Genomic DNA, 16,656 nt, shown 5'->3' with positions numbered 1-16,656 from the left:
TATCGTCCTTGTCCCTGCATCTGTCCCTCCGTCTCCCAGCTGGAGATGCTCAGTGTGCATAAACAGGTGCAATAGTTCACCTCCACCCTCTTCTTCCTCCTTGCTTTGTCCTCTGCCTCTCGAGTCCTCGCCTCCTCCCGAACAGCCTCTCTACACTCCCTCCCTCTCCGCCTCTCGCCGGCACACACAGCGTTTGTCCTCCTTTTTTTTCTGCTATTGATTCCCCTTCGATTTCCTTCTGTCTTTCCCCCAGTGGGACACAGAAGAGAAAAGTTCAGTCAGGTGCAGAAGTTGACCTCTCCGCCCTCCTCCTCCCTCCACAGCCCCCATTCCCAGGGGCACCGCGGTTGGCACGAGGCTCACACATTTCCTCCTCCAGCCACCTTTCTGTTTTTCATTCGCGCTGCCTGTCTTTCCGTGGCGACAACGTTTTGCTCCTCATCTCTCTCAATTTTCTCTTTCCAATCAACTAGATCCATGCTGGATCTCACAGGCACTGGTCCGTAATACGAGAACTCTCTCCTTCGTTTTCTTTCCGTCCCATCTCAGACACAACCAACGCAAAAGGATGATTGGGAAGATTCAATCAAAACACTTTATCAGCCAACTTATTGATAATGAAACTATTTATCTCACCGAGTTCTAAGAGCACACAATGCTTTAGTTCACGTCATAGGGATCAGTCTTCTCTAGTACTCACATCCTCACCGCGACAATATAGTAAAATATCTGGACCAAACTGCAGATTTAAGGTATCGTTTTACTGCCCCGTCCTCTCACTTTGTTCTATATTCCCTTGTTCCTTTCACCTCCTCCTTTGTGCCTCCCCGCCGTCTCTTTCTCTCCCAAGCTTTTGTTGTGCCTCCAAAGGGCAGCCTGACCTTTCTCTGTGTTGCTCCCCTAGGAGTGACTGAATGAGATCTGTGTGTATGTGTGTGTGTGTGTGTGTGTGTGTGTTTGTATACTTTGAATTCATGCAATTCTCACTTGACGTTTCTTTTTGATGGGATGCAAAGAGAAACGGAAACGCGGTTTCAAAGGTGGTTTCGAAAATAATTTCTGAATATTTTTGCTGCGGTATCTCCCATAAGGAAGGGGACTGCAACACTGAGATGGACAGTGCGTGTCTTTTATATAAGGAAAAAACACACAACAACCTCCACTTCTGCCCCGTAAAGTCAACACAGAGGTGTTTTGAAAGTGAAGCCAATTCTCCACATGCATTCTCTGTAGCGCCCATCGGGGGGCGACTCCTTTGATTAAATAGAGAAAAGGACTTCTATGGATTTATTCCCTCAGTAAAAAGAGTTTATGGTCTCAATCTCAATACAGTATGATGTTCATTCAGTAAATAATGCTCCTTTTAGAGTAAAATACACCATAAAGCAGTAAATGCTTTAGGGCGGGGCTTAGGGTGATAGGCAGATCAAATCCCTAACGTGTCTGTAGGTTCACCGGAGATTACCAATGACATTCTCATTTCCTCCTATACTTACAAATAAAAAGTCAGAGGTCCCCAACCACCGGTCCGCGGGCCACTCGGTACCGGGCCGGAAAGAGGTTATTTCGTCGTGTTTATTCGCCACTCCTTTTAAAACGGTCTGCAAAATATTTTCTAATATTAATCCGGTCCATGAGGCAAGAAAGGTTGGGCATCCCTGATGCGATTGGTTACCCAGGTCCACAGGTGACAGACTGGTTTGCATTTTTCACCATTCATCATCATCAAGTTTTCTTAAGGTTTATTTTACTAATGTGCACGGATCCCAGGAACAAAACCTTTAAAACCATTTCAAATGTAAACTAAACAAAGTTTCAGCCCACAAATTCAATATAATTTTATAAAAAGAGCATTTATTTCAAAGTTTTTTTTCTTTTTTTTTTTGCTTCGGAGATTGAAGCACATAGTAAAGCAACATTACAATGTTCAGAAAATATAAGTGTGATGCTGTAACATTTTTTTTAATCGTATCTTCTTAACATGTTTCTGTTGTAATACTGGAATATTCTGCATGTATACTAAAATAAGAACTTTTAAAATTGTACAAATCGGTACCATAAAACTTGACAGAATAAAAACGAGGCGTTCTTTCGCTGCAACGAGATCGTTGTCCTCTTGAACAGGGAGAAAGACCCAAGTAACGCCTAAATAATGAAAACCCAAAATAAATGAAGGAAATAGGAAATGAGAGAGCTTGTATTCACTTAGGCACAAACCAGAGCTGATGTCTAACTTTAACTTTAAAGCTCTTAAAGAAATGGAAACCAAATGTAGCCTCTCCATGTTAAAGAAGGTAAAGTTAGCACAAAGCTGAACATGAATCTTTTCCTGTTTCTCTGCAGCTAAAGAAAGGACAATTATTGTCATAATAATGCTGATAATAATAATAATAATAAAAAAGCAACAATAATAATATAATAACATTAAAAAAGAGATTGTACAAGAAGCCACACGCTTTAAAAAGGATGTTGTGGTTTCTGCCGTGTGTGTGTGTGTGTGTGTGTGTGTGTGTTGTTTTCCGGTGTGCACGTTCTATGCTCAAACAACAGCGCGTGTTGATACAACAGGCGCCACTGCCCACATAGCCGGTGCTGGGGGGTCGGAGGGGGGGTGGGGGGGTGGAGAACACAGCGCACATTTCAGCCGACTTACGTGCACCGTGCCGGCCACAAGCCGCACCTCCTGTTTCCAGGGTGCAAGTTGGACCCTGAAAGTGATACGCCACACATCCGCACATCGCTCTGTACATACCTAACACGGACCATGGTTGGCTTTCTGAATATACTTTTACTAAAAAAAAAGAGAATGCACTGCGTTGCAAGAGTGTCCGTTAAGTTTAAGGCGATTTTTTTTAGAGCTCACAGGTTATTTTTTATTTTTCTTCTCGTTGTGATTGATCTTCATTGGTGGACTCTGGGTGAGGAAGTGATCATTCATTGGTGGACGCGGTATGGGCGGTGATTGTTGACCGTGGGGGTGCGGGGGCCAGTGGAGGGCAGATTTTCTCCTCACATCATTCTCTGAAGAATGAAAACAAAGAGTCATCCACAGTGTTTTTTTCTTCTTTTCTCCATTGAATCAATGTTCAATCCGTCGGGGTTAAACAAAAATAGTGTGTCTTTGTCACAGATGCTCTGTCCTGTGTGCGTGTAGCTACTGAAGCTAGCGGTCTCTATCCTTTTGTAATGATCACCCCTGGAGTTGTTGTTTTTTTATTATAAGGCCACCATACTGTGAAGATGCTGTGAGCGTCTTCAAAGTATCAACAATCCAGAGTCTGTCACGCTTTCTGAACCACAGTACCTGTCGAATTCTGCACACACAACAACGGCATTTGAAAAAGCATTTAGGGCGTATGTTCTTCTTCATTACCTTCTTATTCCGTTGATGGATCCCACACTAACCTCTTCTTTTAATTAGCTTGTATCTCCTGCTTTGTCTCTTACATACACCACAAAAAGGGCAGCCTAGAGGAATACTGCCCCCCCACCTTCCCCCCACCCCACACGTAGGAACCTGTTCAGGGAATTCAATCCCTCCCAGGAGCCATTGAGGAAGTACGTGAATCCAGTCCACAAAAGTACATAGAACTCCGAAAAACTAAACACTTAGCTCTAAGCAAGTCATTTGGATCACAAAAGCAACGTTTTTGTTCCCAACAATACTTTCAAACTGGTGACGTAATGGATCTCTCAGGCCTCCAACACTCAGGTCCGTAGAAAGAGAAAGGGAGACGTGGGGCAGGTGGGGAGCGAGACATTTGGGGGGAAGGAACTGGAAGCAGAGTCCAAGAGTTGGCGATGTGTTCATCAGCAAATCGTCCTGGACGAGCAGGGAGGAGCTGTTTACGTCCGTCGACTCGCTGGCGGGGTGGGGGGTAGCTTGTAACATTCGGGTAGCTCATGGAATCAATAAATCAGAAATTGGCGGGGCGGGGGCTTGGCGTCCACTCTGTAAGACCACTGTTAAGAGTCGTCTTCGTCATCGCCATCGTTCATGAAGCAGTCTTTGGTCCCGTACAGATCCGCCAGCTTCTTAAACCTCGGCCCCCAGCTCTGCAGATAGTCATAATCCAAGTCGGACTCCGTTGTGACGGACTCGAGGGAACTCAGCGACCCGGCCAACGAGCCCCGCCCTTCGTATCCGTAGATCTGAATGGAGTCGTAAGGGGGGGCCGTCGGGTCGCCGTCGGCCTCGGCGATCCGAGTCTTGATGAAGTCGTCCACGTCGACGCTGTTGGCCGCGGCGGGGCCGGGCCTGATGGAAAACTGCAGCTCCGGTTTGATGTCCTTTCTTGGCAGGAAGCCGTTGGCGCCATCTGGGTTCTGAACAACGAGACAGAGGGAGAGAAAAGTTAGCCGGGAATGAGCTGAAGATGATTTGTGTTGGCATATGAGGTGCGTCATGTCGACACATCGGTGAACAACAAGGCTGCCGCTGACTACAGCAGAAGAGATGCTCTCATTCCGCTTCGCCCCTGTTGCATACCTGAAGCGTGGCGATGTCGAAGGCCTCCGTGTCCTCCTCCCCGCCTCCTTCGTCATCGTACGTGATGATGTTCTCCCTGATGTCCTCCTCCTCAAACACAATGAGGGGCTCCTTCTTCTGACGCCTCAGCGCAACAAACAACACCACGATCGCTGTCGGGAGGAAAACACACAAATTACATCACAGTCCTCACGCGTTCTCGGTGAGGAACGGCGGAAAAGCCGGCATCAGATAATTAGCGTGCACTGTGGGGGGTATTCTAATTAGATCTCGGACAGTTTAATTAATATCAATACTGTTTTGCTGCACACACACGCGCCGTTTTAATTGTCAACACGTCGGACTTGTAAAGGGATTCCAGCTGTAGAGTACGATGGGTAGTTCCGGGAACAATGTGAGTACATTTCAGTAGAAAAGAAGAACGATAGCAGCTGGAATGTGGGCAGAGGAAGCAAACGAGACGCATTTAAAGACTTTCACTGTTTTTGAAAGTGCATTTTTCATATAACGAACAGAATCTGAGAAGGGCAGATGTGATGTACAAGTGACTCAGGGGCTGAACGCAGTGCAGGTCTGACTTTTTATCAGCAGTCCAGTTCTAATATGGACATTATCCAAGGTGGTTATTCTGACTCAGTCCCCCCTTTTTTAGTAAATATAGAGCGAGCATCAAATATAAAGAGGTGGACTTTCTACCCCTTCAATGGGCCAGTGGGAATAAACATTTTTTCATTATGTGCGACAAACACATCAGAAAAAGACAACAAAGCTTAAAACTGACATACGGGTCTCGTCCCCTAATAATCATTTTGCTTTAACCAAATCCAATCAAGCACCTCGGCGACGTTTGGAAACCATGTTCGATTCATCTGAGACAAGAATTTGCGCAGATCATTCAAGGTATTCCGGCGCCGGCAAAGATCCAGATCAGTTTCATGTGCCTACCGAGCAGAATGACGATGCACGCCAGGATGGCTATCAGCGCCCCGGTGCTGAGGCCGGGGGGCAGCACGTAGGGCTCCACGTTGCAGGAGAGGATGGTGTCTCTGCTGTCACAGGAACACACCCGGATGGTCAGCGTGTTGGTGCTGGTCATGGCCGGGACGCCGTTGTCGTTTATCTTGATGGGGAGGAAGTAAACGTCCTGGGTCAGGCGGCTGAATCCTTTCCGCAGCACGTAGACGCTGGCCGTGCTGTCTGCAGGGAGGTGTGGGTAAAGGGAGGAGAACATCAGAGCCCGGAGTCATTTCACGAAGTGTAGGAAAACGTTTATTCTGAGATGAGCTTCCTTCAGGAGCTGAAACAGACTTAACATTTACATGAAGTAAATTACAAAGCAATAAAAGTAAAATGTATAAATGCAAACTGCACTCAAGACGGAGCAACGTTAGGAAGGTACCTGAAAATTGCTGCATGAGGAGCAATTTTGAGCTATTAAATAAACACTTTTGGACGGACTTTGCCGAAGCCAAACTCCACCATCACCTCCTGCGTTTAATTCTTTCCCACAAACTTGAACCTTTACTGGAGCCTGGTCCTTAAACCTGAAAGCTGTTATCACTTTTACATCGGGAACTTCCTGCACATCCAACAGCAGCCGCACTCGGCCACGTTTTATCTCTCTGGCTTTCTATTTACCAAAAGAAGTCGGCGCTCCTGGTGATTATACTGAAATCTCACTTTTCGTCTCCTTTCGAATTTCCCCCAATTCTTGGTTTAGTGAAGCAAACCAATTACACAAATCTACGCGCACACACACAGTCCTGGAAAGGCTCACTGGTTTCCTATTGGGGGGAATGATGGTTGTACCTCCCACCACATTTCCTGCTGCATGACTAAGGTTTACTGTAGACAGCCACAATATTGATCCAAGACAACATTATTACTCTTAACATCCAAAGGAAAAAAGACCCAGATGAAGATGCAGCTGCAGCTGGTGACTTGCATCGTTTTTACTTTAGAAAAAGTCATTTTGGTAAGTTGTATTAGTTATTTCTGCTATCTAAACTCTATCTCTCAATAAGGTCCCTAACCTCGTCTTCCCAATCTACGTATAGTCTCCTACCACGTGTCTCCATTAATAGTCTTCTTCTGTGTGTCCTAGAACCTCTTCTCCATCTAGTCTTCATCTCTTAGTCACTCGGTCTCTCTCTCCCAGCACTGACAAAACATAATTAAATCACGTGGCCCCTGAAGATATTTCTACAGACGGACCGAGACCCCACTGCAATTAATACAGCCCGCACAACGCGTGTGTGTGTCTGTGTGTGCGATTGAGAGCACCTGCTGCTCTCTACAACGTAACCCTCCATCTGGTTACGCTTTGATCTGATGTGAGTGAAGGAGGGAGGGAGAGAGACGGCAGGTGAAGGAACCGTAAGATCTGCATCTAAAAAGGGTCAGAAAGGGAAAGAAAGCCAGGAGATGAATGACGTGGCCCACCTCTGTTGTCTTTGAGGGAGAAGTTGTGGTTGTGTGCGACCTCCGGGGCCAGGCTGAAGGTGAAGTGTTGCCGGTGAGCCATCTCGTCCTTGTCCACCGCGCTGACGGTTTCAATAACCTGACGCCAACACGCAGAGAGACACCGGTCAGGAAGGAAAAGACACTGATGTGCAATAGTGTGCGTGTGGGGGGGGGGGGGGGGTAACTAGCGCGTTGTTTTTTTCGCCGATGTTTGCGAAACACACACTGGCGTACGTACCCTCCCCGGCATCACCGTTTCACACATGAGGACTTCGTTGTTGGTGGCGAACTCCGGAGGGTTGTCATTCACGTCTTTCACTCTGATGTCAACGCGCACTTTGGTGTCTTGGTGGTGGCCTCCTGTACGCGCACACACACAAACACACACACACACACGTAGTTTAAGTCATCCGTATTCTGCAGCGTACTCAAGTCGTTGTTGGCGTTGTGATCCACGTGCACCAAACACGCAGCCAGCTGTGAATATCTGCAATGGCCACTCAACTGTTGCTTTGCGTTTTGCAGATTTGCAGCACATTATAAACATGTAGTAGCCATGATCACATCTCATCGCCTCTCGGTCAAAATATTCATCCAGAGAATTAGCAAAGAAAGTTTTCTTTTGTTTCAACACTGCACTACCTCTTATATTTGTAATTCTAGTCGCTCCGGCTTCCCTCTCTGCCCTGTCATTACCAGGCATTTATTTAGCCATCCAGGGCCTCTTAGCGGTTTGCAAGGGTCCTCGTTTCGTGGGCGGCGAGCCCGTTTCCATCTGGCCGTCTGGCGTCTAGCACGCCACAGGGAAACCACGCGGCGCTCTGGCAGCTCCAGCCCCGACCACAGAATACCAGGGCGGGCTTCTGTGGCTTGCTAGCTGCAGATGTTTAAAAAAAAAAAGGAAGAAAGAAAAGAAAATGGTGGGGTCGGAGCCGGAAGGGAGGGGGGGGGGGGCGGCGGAGGGCCTCTGAGTCGACTGGCGTTTCCCTCCGCTCGCCCCTCGCTGCTTGTGGTGGGAATGGAAAATGTTCCAGGGTGTGCCTCAACTTTGGTTTTTCAAAGCGTCACAGCGCCGCGGCCGCCTTGTTTACTCAGTAACAGTGATGTGGAGACACGAGAGAGGAGGACGTGGGCCTTCTGCTTCTCTCTCGTGTCTCCACATCACACAACCTTGTCAGAAGTTTGAATCCAAATCTTTTTGCCACAAGCGGGACATTCACTCAATAGCCAGATGATTTGTTTTCCGGCTACGTGAAGACAACACGCGACGCCATGTCGGCAAACCTCTTACACAATGCAGCAGTTACCTGCAATACCGGGGGGTGGAGGGGGGGTAACGCCTGGTTCCAATTGACTAACGTAGCACCGCCGAGCATCTGCAGAACGCTAATCCCTCCTGGATGATTCTGAATATATAATTCGTTCCCAAGGTTTTAAGCAGTTCTTCCCTGACATTCACAGCAAAAAAAAAAAGGAAAAATGCTAACTTTAGTCTTAGCCGGGGGGGGGGAAAGAAAAATTAAGGGCAGCAGCTTGAATCCACTTAAATGTTGTACACTTAAGATGTCGTGCAGTTTCCCCGGCGCCACAGAATGACAGGTTGGGCTGCGGATGCCTTCTTTCATTTCCCTCCTTTAGTCCGTCTTTAATTTTGCCTCCATCTTAGAGCGGAATCTATCTGGTTTAGCGTTTCAGTCACACACGTGTCCGTGGATCAGCAGCCGCCTCACCTCCAAGCCGTCCTGAAGGACGCGTACGTCTTGTGTGCGTGCGCGTGTGTGCGTGCGCGTGTGTGCGTGCGTTCCTACCTATCTCTGTGGCCGACACAGAGATGTTGTGCCAGTTCTGTGCCTCTCTGTCCAGCGGCCTGGTGGTGGTGATCATGCCGTCTTCCGGGTTCACTCTGAAGAACTGCTCTATGTCGGTGTACAGAGGGATCATGTACCTACACGGGGGGGTGGAGACAAACACGTTGTTACACGAGAGTCCCTAGTGGTTTTCCTGAGCTGGCCGCTGTAAGATGAAGTGTTACGAGAGGGGAACGTGGAGCTTTCAGGTGGATTGTTGTAGAGATAATTCAGTTACCAAAAAACAACAATTTAGCAAGCATCTATTTGTAGAGGCAACATCACTGCGTTTATAGGAGATAAATAAATAAAGTGATAAATAAAGCTACTAACTCGGTGTGTTTCTTCGTTGTTTTTATAATCCTTTTTTGCGTCGCTATTCTGTTGAAACCTCTTTTATCTGTCTTCTGCATGAAAATGTGTTGTGCAACGCCAAGTTTCTTCAAGTTATATTGTTTGTTCGCTCTAGCTGAAGGAATCTATTGCAATTGTTTGTTTTTGTTTTTTGGCAATTTTCCAATTTACACTGGTTGGAAAAATGTAAATTCCTCCACTGCAGCGAGCGTGACTCAGTGAGTGTGTCTGTGCGCGCGTTTGTGTTTCCTTGTTACCTGACGGGATTGTTGGCCACATCCGTGTCCTTGGCGTGGACTCGTCCCACCGCCGTTCCTTCAGGTGCGTTCTCCTCCACCTCAAACGTGTAGCTGGCGGCTACGAACACGGGAGGCTCATCTGCATCCTCCACTGATATCTGCAGACAAACACACACACAGTTAGAAGATGCCACACGCACGCTCACACAATGAAATCTGTCTGCTTTATTACACACGTGTACCTTTATTGTTGCTTCGTCCTTATACGGACCCCATGCAATGTATTGGGGGTCAATATACGGGTTGGATCCCTCCACCTTCAAAGTGTACGACCTTTTAGTCTCAAAGTCCACATGCTGGGAGAGAAAGAGACAACGAGTCATTTAATCAGTAACAAAGCGCACGGCTCTTTCATCAAACATCAGCTGTACACACGTTGGTAGTGCGTCATCTTTGTGCGGCGTCTGATCCCCATCGATCCAAAGTCCATTCAGAAAAGCAGCGCTTTAAAAGCCGTCTGCTTGTTGTTGTCTTGCAGACAGACTTGACACCGCCATGAGTCGCACAATTGAATGTGCGGCCCGGACGATACCGCTGAGCTGTGGTAGGGGGCGCTGTTGCCTCATGAATGAAAACGCTCACATTATCCCACCACTGCTGCTACACACCAACACAGTGACCTGACTGCAGGTATGAGATGTGTCATATGAGATAGGATCGCATATGACATCAGACGTTTTGGACCAAACTAAAATATTTGGTTGTTTCTATTAACGAAAACACTAAAAGTCTGTTTTTAATGAGGCCGGATGAGGTTGTGGAGTCTGGGAAATCACATGATTCAAGGGAGTAGTAAGTGTTTGGGTGTGGGGGATGAATTTCAAAACTTCAGTTAGTTGTTATTTTATTATTTTAAGTAGTTTTATATTTCTTAAGCCGTTTATTATCATGGTAAGGCAATTGATAATACGCTATCATTAAAAGTCTCCGTAAAAAAGCCAACGTAAAACCCCGAGGTTCAATTCAATGCACTCGCTTTGAACCAAGCTCCAGGTCACTTGCTCCGTACCACTGAGTTCTAACGGCTTTGATATTAAACCGACGCCAGTGTGTGCGTTGGGGTGCGCAGCTCGACTCCCCACGTCGCCGTCCTCTCGGCCCCCCCGTCTACGCACCTTCCTCTGTCTCCTCATTTCTTCTTCTGCGCCGAGCGCTCGCGGGGAAAAGTCAACAAATGCGTTGGCAGTCATTGTATGAAATTCCTAATACCAAAGGGAGGCTGTGCGCCATGATCACGAGGACTCGTGCGCCGCCAGCAGCACTCGGCCGCTCATCCGCCGCTCCGTCGTAGCCTTAATCACTCACTCTTATGGGTGTCATTGGCGTATTATGAACCCAGATAATAACCACTTTGCTCCCCTCCGCAACACTTTTTACTTCAGCCACTGTGACTGATGTTAAGCTGGCGAAGTCCCAGGAGCAGGTTGGTCTTTTCATCTTGCCATCGCTTAATGAAACCCCAGTGGGAGCAGAGCGGCTCATGAGCCCTGTGTGAAGGGTTGCAGGTTTTACGAGTCCCGACTCCGGCGGCAACCTCTGTTTCTGAGGAGTGAGGCCAAGGCTGAACTGTCTTAAACGTTCTTGTTTCTTACGGGACGTTGTGGTGAGACACCTTTTTGTTGTGAAAAAGGAGTCTGATGAGTAATTAACTCCCCTTGATTTCCCTCAGTAATCATTGTAAACCTGCGTTTATGGTCAAGTATTCTCCAGCACAGCAGGATGTTCATTGAGTAAATTATCGTCCATTGAGACTCAAAGTATTAAAGTATGCTTTAGGGCGGGGCTTACTGTGATTGACAGCTTGCCACCAGACAGGTGTCCAACGTCTCAGGAGTCCACAACCAAACATTATGGACGGAAGCTTCCACTTGAAAAGATCTAGCATCACAGAATGTCTCATCTTGTACTTTACGCGATACAAAGTTGTGAACTAGCCGAGCAGAGAGAAGAGGGCGAACGCCAGCAAACGCCAGCAACGCGACATCGGCGTTTCCCTTTGGTGGTCCGTGATCAAAGATGGCGGCCCCGTCTCCACCGTCCCCGGCTATTGCCTCTGCAAACGGACTCGCGGCAGCTCTGTCCTCTGATCCGTTTCCCCGTGACTCCACGCTGCGGGGACGCCGCCGCCTCCTCCGTCTCGATTGTTCCATCGCGTCCGTGTTTAGCGCGTCGATGACGGGTACCGCGCTCGTCGGTTTTGTGACCCAGTTCTTTCGTTTTCTTCGTCACGCTCCGTCTCTTTGCCTCTCTCTTCCGCTTCCATCTCGTAGAACTCTGCCTTCATTCTCCCCCCCTTTCCTCAGCAGTGTGAGATAATAATATTCACAATAAAGCCCCCCTCCACCCCCCTCCATCACCAACACACACATGCACACTCGCCTCCTTAATATTCTGTGGACTGCTTTCGTCAGGACACAGTTGAAAGAGAATAGCTGATTAAAGCTCATCCCCGTGTGTGTGTGTGTGTGTGTGTGTGTGTGTGTGTGTGAGAGAGAGAATAGAGATTAGTTAGGCTACTCCACACGCTGATTTGAAAGAGTGTGACTTTAACTGTGTAAGGTACCTTGAGGGGCTAAAGGTGTTAATTTCCCCCGAGAGTAATCATGACACACACACACACACACATTGAATCAGCGTCAGCCTATTAAGCATTCGTTCCAGGAGACACGTGGATCCATGTTGACGGATTGTTGTGTGATGGCTCCTGCCGTCAGTCATGGAACAATATTTCATCCGCTGCGCTCTCAACATCCACCGCCGCTACGGTGATGTTTTACAGCCACGCTGTGTCTGTGTGTGTGTGTGTGTGTGTGTGTGTGGCACCAGACTGATTTTACAAGGACTGTCCTGTTTCCTTTCAGTTATGGAGTTGATGTTCACACATGCACTTAATTTAAAGTTTTCCGTCAAGTCGCACGCACACACACACACACACACATCGTGCCCCACTTGAGTGTAATCAGCTGCTCTCATTTCATTGATTGGGCTGTCCTGCTTTGCTCATCAGTGCATTTAGTGAACTTGTAGTTGGATCCGTCTTTGAAAACCACACATTTAAACAATTCACAATGTGTGTTTTTCCAACCTTTTATCTGTAATAACCTGGGTTCTCCCAACTCTAACCTCAGTTTTTTACTTATCTAGGGATTAGTGCCTTGCTCCAGAGTCTGCACAGTGACGTCATTGCTGTCTGGACAAAGAATCACTCTAATGCACGTGCTGTAATTACATATTTGGATGCCAAGTCTGCTTTTCTTGGTCCGGATCAAACCCAGGCGAGCCAGGCGTTGCTCACTTTGGAGCATCTTCATCAACTTTCAAAATAACGTATGGGAGAATACGGACATGGGTCTCTGGGTGAACAATACTTTTTTTCCTGGCTCAACAGCAGCATTAAGTCAGTGACGACATAAACAGCATCACAGATGAGTCTGTGCATTGGTTGAAATCCCCACACTAAACTGCTTTGTCTGGAGAAAAAGTGCCAGCTCGACTACATTTCTGTGCCGGCAAATTGAAAAAGTGGACAATGACGCACGAACGGAAGCAGCCGCCTTTTCAGCTCAAAGTGCTGTTGACCTCGTCTCTAAGAGAAGCCATCGGGAAGTCTGGACTTTCCCGTTGGCTTTTTAACATTCAAATCTTTGTCTGCGGCTTTTTGCCGAACAAATGGAACCTGACTTTGTTTCCCAGGTTGGAGCACCCTCTGCATTTTGGTCCACCCTCCAGTCAAAATAGCTACAATCAATATCTGCGAAGGCAAAGACTGAGCTGTATTGATGAACCTACAGACCCTATGGCCGGTTTCTGCCGAGCCTCGGGTTTATGGAGCTTTACACCGAGTTCCAGCTCATTGTGTGACAGCAGCGGTTCTGATTTGGTTCAAACGGACACAACAACACGGTCGTGAACTTAGTGGGGCGTTTAGCAGCTAAAGATTCCGATTTTTCCATCAAGATATGTTGGAGATGAAGAACCACAGCTGAAAGAGGGGCCGTACGAGCGATGATGCTCCTCCTTATGGTACGTTCACACCGAACGTGCCGCGACTGTGTCGCGTCACCTCAAACGCTCTAAACGCGGCGTCCATTCGTGGTCAATTCGCCAAAAACGCCTGGTGCTGCGTGGGGAATATGTCAGAGGGACGAGCGCACATAATTAGGAGAAAACCCGGTCAATTTTCAAAATAAGTAGTACCAAACGGCCCACGGATCGGTGGTTGGGGACCACTGCTTTATACTACTTAATATTTAGTATCAGTGTGTCGTTTAACAATACCATTACCCTACACTTTATTGTACTATATCCAGTGCAGTGATCGGGTGCGAGATCTTTCCCGGACCGGTCGATAGCGATAGGAATGTTTCAACTTTCGCGTTTGGGCATTTGCTACGTTTAACGCAACCTTACCCAAAATCTCGTTGACTTCGCCGTGATCTCGACACGAGAAAAGCGCTGCTCAATCACAGATCTGCGTCCCTCCGGCGTCATCGTCTCTGCATAGACTTTGTATGTAATCTTGGGGCGCAAAACGCTGGCGACGCGTTCGGTATGTACCGACGCGGTACGCGGGTAACGTACCGTTACCCGCTCAGTGCTAAAATAAGCAACCCGTGGCTGACGACGATGTCCCGCCAAGTTGTTCAAGTTAAAGTTGCGTTCGCAGCTTCCTTCTTCCTCCCAAGTGGCTAAAAACATCACCCAATACGTCGCAGCTCTTGTCCTGTCCTCACCTTCTTCAGTTTGATAACAGCCTCTCTGGTCTCTGAGTCGGTGCTCAGCTCAAACATGCTCAGTCCGTCTCCGTCTATTAGGCGGTAGGACACCATCCCGTTGTCTCCAAGGTCGGGGTCTTTGGCCTTAAGGCGGCCCACCTCCTCTCCGGGCACCTTATCCTCTGATACGGACATGGAATACACACCTGAGGAGGAAAAAGTAAAGACTATTAAACATGCTCAGGCACCGATGTCTGTCCCGTTTCATGGTATTCGACCCTCTTTTAGGGTCTCTGGGTAATTCCTGGCTGGCGGCCACTGTGTTTACTATCTGAGGCAGGGGTCAGCGTCGGAGGGCAGGGAGGCATTCACGTGAACTATGCCATCTGTGCGGTGTGGCCCGGAGGATGTTAAAAGTGTCAGGTGGGTGTGCGTCTGAGGGAGCGGACACCTGGCTTGTGGATTCAGAGCAGGAGGACCATATGTCTTCTGTTTACCCCTCGTCCCTCCTGTACTCCCTCCCCGCTTCATCTCATCGGTCTCATTTTAACTGTGAAACCCCGTCTTACTATCCAGTGGAATCATCGCTTTACCGCGTTACCATGACGTCGCAGTCCGCATCATCAAATTCATTTGGGGTCGTTTAGCTTCTAATGGGCAGAGGGAGGAGACTCGCAGGACCCGCAATCCATAAAAGCCTTCCACCCTCACCTCAAATCCCTCCTCTCCAGCCTCTCGCTCCTACTCTCACTTGCCTCTGACTCTTTTCCAGGTCACCCTTGCCAAATCCCCCCGCCGCCCCCCTTCATCCTCACCTCTCCTTACCCTCTCCTTCCTGTTGTACATCCCTCCACCTCCTTTGCTTTGCCTCTTCTGGCTAGGAGCTAATTTCATCCGTGCCCCCCCCCCCTTTTCCTCCCTCTCTCCTCCCGTCGTTCCATTCTTGCTTTTCCTAAGGAGCTTAACTTCGATGGCTCCTGGCAGCCGAGTTAAACGCTGTGAGAGGACACACAGGCCGCCTGGCGTACCTGGCTCAGGCAGGACGCGAGTATTTCCTGTTTCCTCCCTAAAACCAATGTTCTCTCTCACCAGTTAGTTTGAGTCGGCAATCAGATGCTGTCATTGTTTCTGTGTATGTGTAATGATCGCTCTCACTTGTATTAGATCCAAGGAGCAGCTCCTCAAACCGGCAAAGTTTAGACGTAAACACTATAAAACACAATAATGATTTCCCTGGACTGTAATAACGCCTTATATTACTTTTAATTTCATAATGGAGACTCTTGAGTTTAGGAAAACATACGAACTCCTCCACATAATGTGAACCATTTATAATTCTTTCTCAAAACAAGCTTTTCATGTATACATTTTTAAAACATTATTGAGAGTTGCATATGAATGTCTTTACATTTAGCTCAGATACTAAACCCATTGTTGTTCTTATTTGGTTCTGCATTAAATGGTTCTGCAAAAGCAATCCCAACACAGTGGAGGTAAATGATATGCGCAAATACAATCCTGTATTTATATCAAAGGAGAAATGATCTCTCTCAGCTCCAGACGTCTGCTATCGTTGTGCTTTGTTCTTTGTTCTCGTGTCAAAAGAAGGCCGAGAGACGTCCATATTCCACACAACCGTCTCCGTCACGTCGGCCTCATGAAGACTGAGGAGCAAATTGTTGTTTGCCTCTGTTTATTCTGCCGTGATTGATTTCTCCCTCCTGATAATGAGGTGAGTGGGAGAGGAAGTCCGTGTGAGACGGAGGGCTCGGGCCTCGCGGTTGAAGGAGAAACGGCTTCAATGGAACGCCGTCAACCGGCCCGCTTTAAACTGTCATTGTCTTCTCTCCTCTGTTTTATTTGTGTTTTTTGTTTCTTCAACTTGCTTATCTGATTCCCCCCCTCTCCCTCCCTCCCTCTCTCTCACTCAGCCCAACTACTAAATAAGTAATCGCTGTCCTCATTCACACCATCTGGGAGGCCTTTCTCGCAGGTGTTGGTACCGCTTCCACGCTTTTGTTATAGCTAAGGTAGCGACATCCTCACCATATTGCTATTTGATGTGCTGTCTTGTATCACAGATGTAAACTGCCAGCGATGCTGATATTTAGAAGTAATGCAAAGAGGCACTTTGTAAACACTTATTGCTGATAATGAGGCTATGACTCCTCCGTTATGTCCTTTTGCTATTGTTTTGTCCTGAGAACCCATTATTACCGACTCTTCTCAACACGCTCGGTTCTCCATTGTTCTGTGAGTGCATCTTTATTATTAGAACTATTATTATAAAGACTGAGGTGCTGTCTTGGAGTCACTGTGCGGCTTCGCTGTTGGCTTCAACCAGCTATCGGTTCTCCGGGCAGAAGCAGATCTCCGCCTTGCTGCATCGGGCCGGGTGTCTAAAGGGAATCTGCTCCTTGGAAGAACTGCCCCCTCTGTCCACAGGGGGCGCCAGAACCAACACTAAAGTAAATAACATTTAATGCTTC

The 16,656-nt window shown here is 47.7% G+C and overlaps 1 protein-coding gene across 1 annotated transcript in view; it reads right to left on the bottom strand.

Annotated features, from left to right (window-relative positions):
* Positions 1 to 1,834: 1,834 nt before the first annotated feature.
* cdh11 (cadherin 11, type 2, OB-cadherin (osteoblast)) overlaps positions 1,835 to 16,656 on the bottom strand; it is a 61,944-nt gene continuing 47,122 nt past the window's right edge. Inside the window, exons 8-16 of the mRNA XM_040178734.2 lie at positions 14,186 to 14,373; positions 9,635 to 9,748; positions 9,411 to 9,550; positions 8,761 to 8,897; positions 7,191 to 7,312; positions 6,932 to 7,049; positions 5,435 to 5,686; positions 4,490 to 4,641; positions 1,835 to 4,326 (exon numbers count right to left, since the gene is read on the bottom strand). Coding sequence (XP_040034668.1) covers positions 3,967 to 4,326; positions 4,490 to 4,641; positions 5,435 to 5,686; positions 6,932 to 7,049; positions 7,191 to 7,312; positions 8,761 to 8,897; positions 9,411 to 9,550; positions 9,635 to 9,748; positions 14,186 to 14,373 — 1,583 coding nt within the window. The 3' untranslated portion in view covers positions 1,835 to 3,966. The remainder of the gene's footprint in view (positions 4,327 to 4,489; positions 4,642 to 5,434; positions 5,687 to 6,931; positions 7,050 to 7,190; positions 7,313 to 8,760; positions 8,898 to 9,410; positions 9,551 to 9,634; positions 9,749 to 14,185; positions 14,374 to 16,656) is intronic.

Source organism: Gasterosteus aculeatus, chromosome 6 (genome assembly GCF_964276395.1).
Source record: "Gasterosteus aculeatus chromosome 6, fGasAcu3.hap1.1, whole genome shotgun sequence".
Taxonomy (NCBI): domain Eukaryota; kingdom Metazoa; phylum Chordata; class Actinopteri; order Perciformes; family Gasterosteidae; genus Gasterosteus; species Gasterosteus aculeatus.
This window is presented reverse-complemented; position numbering and strand designations above follow the sequence as displayed.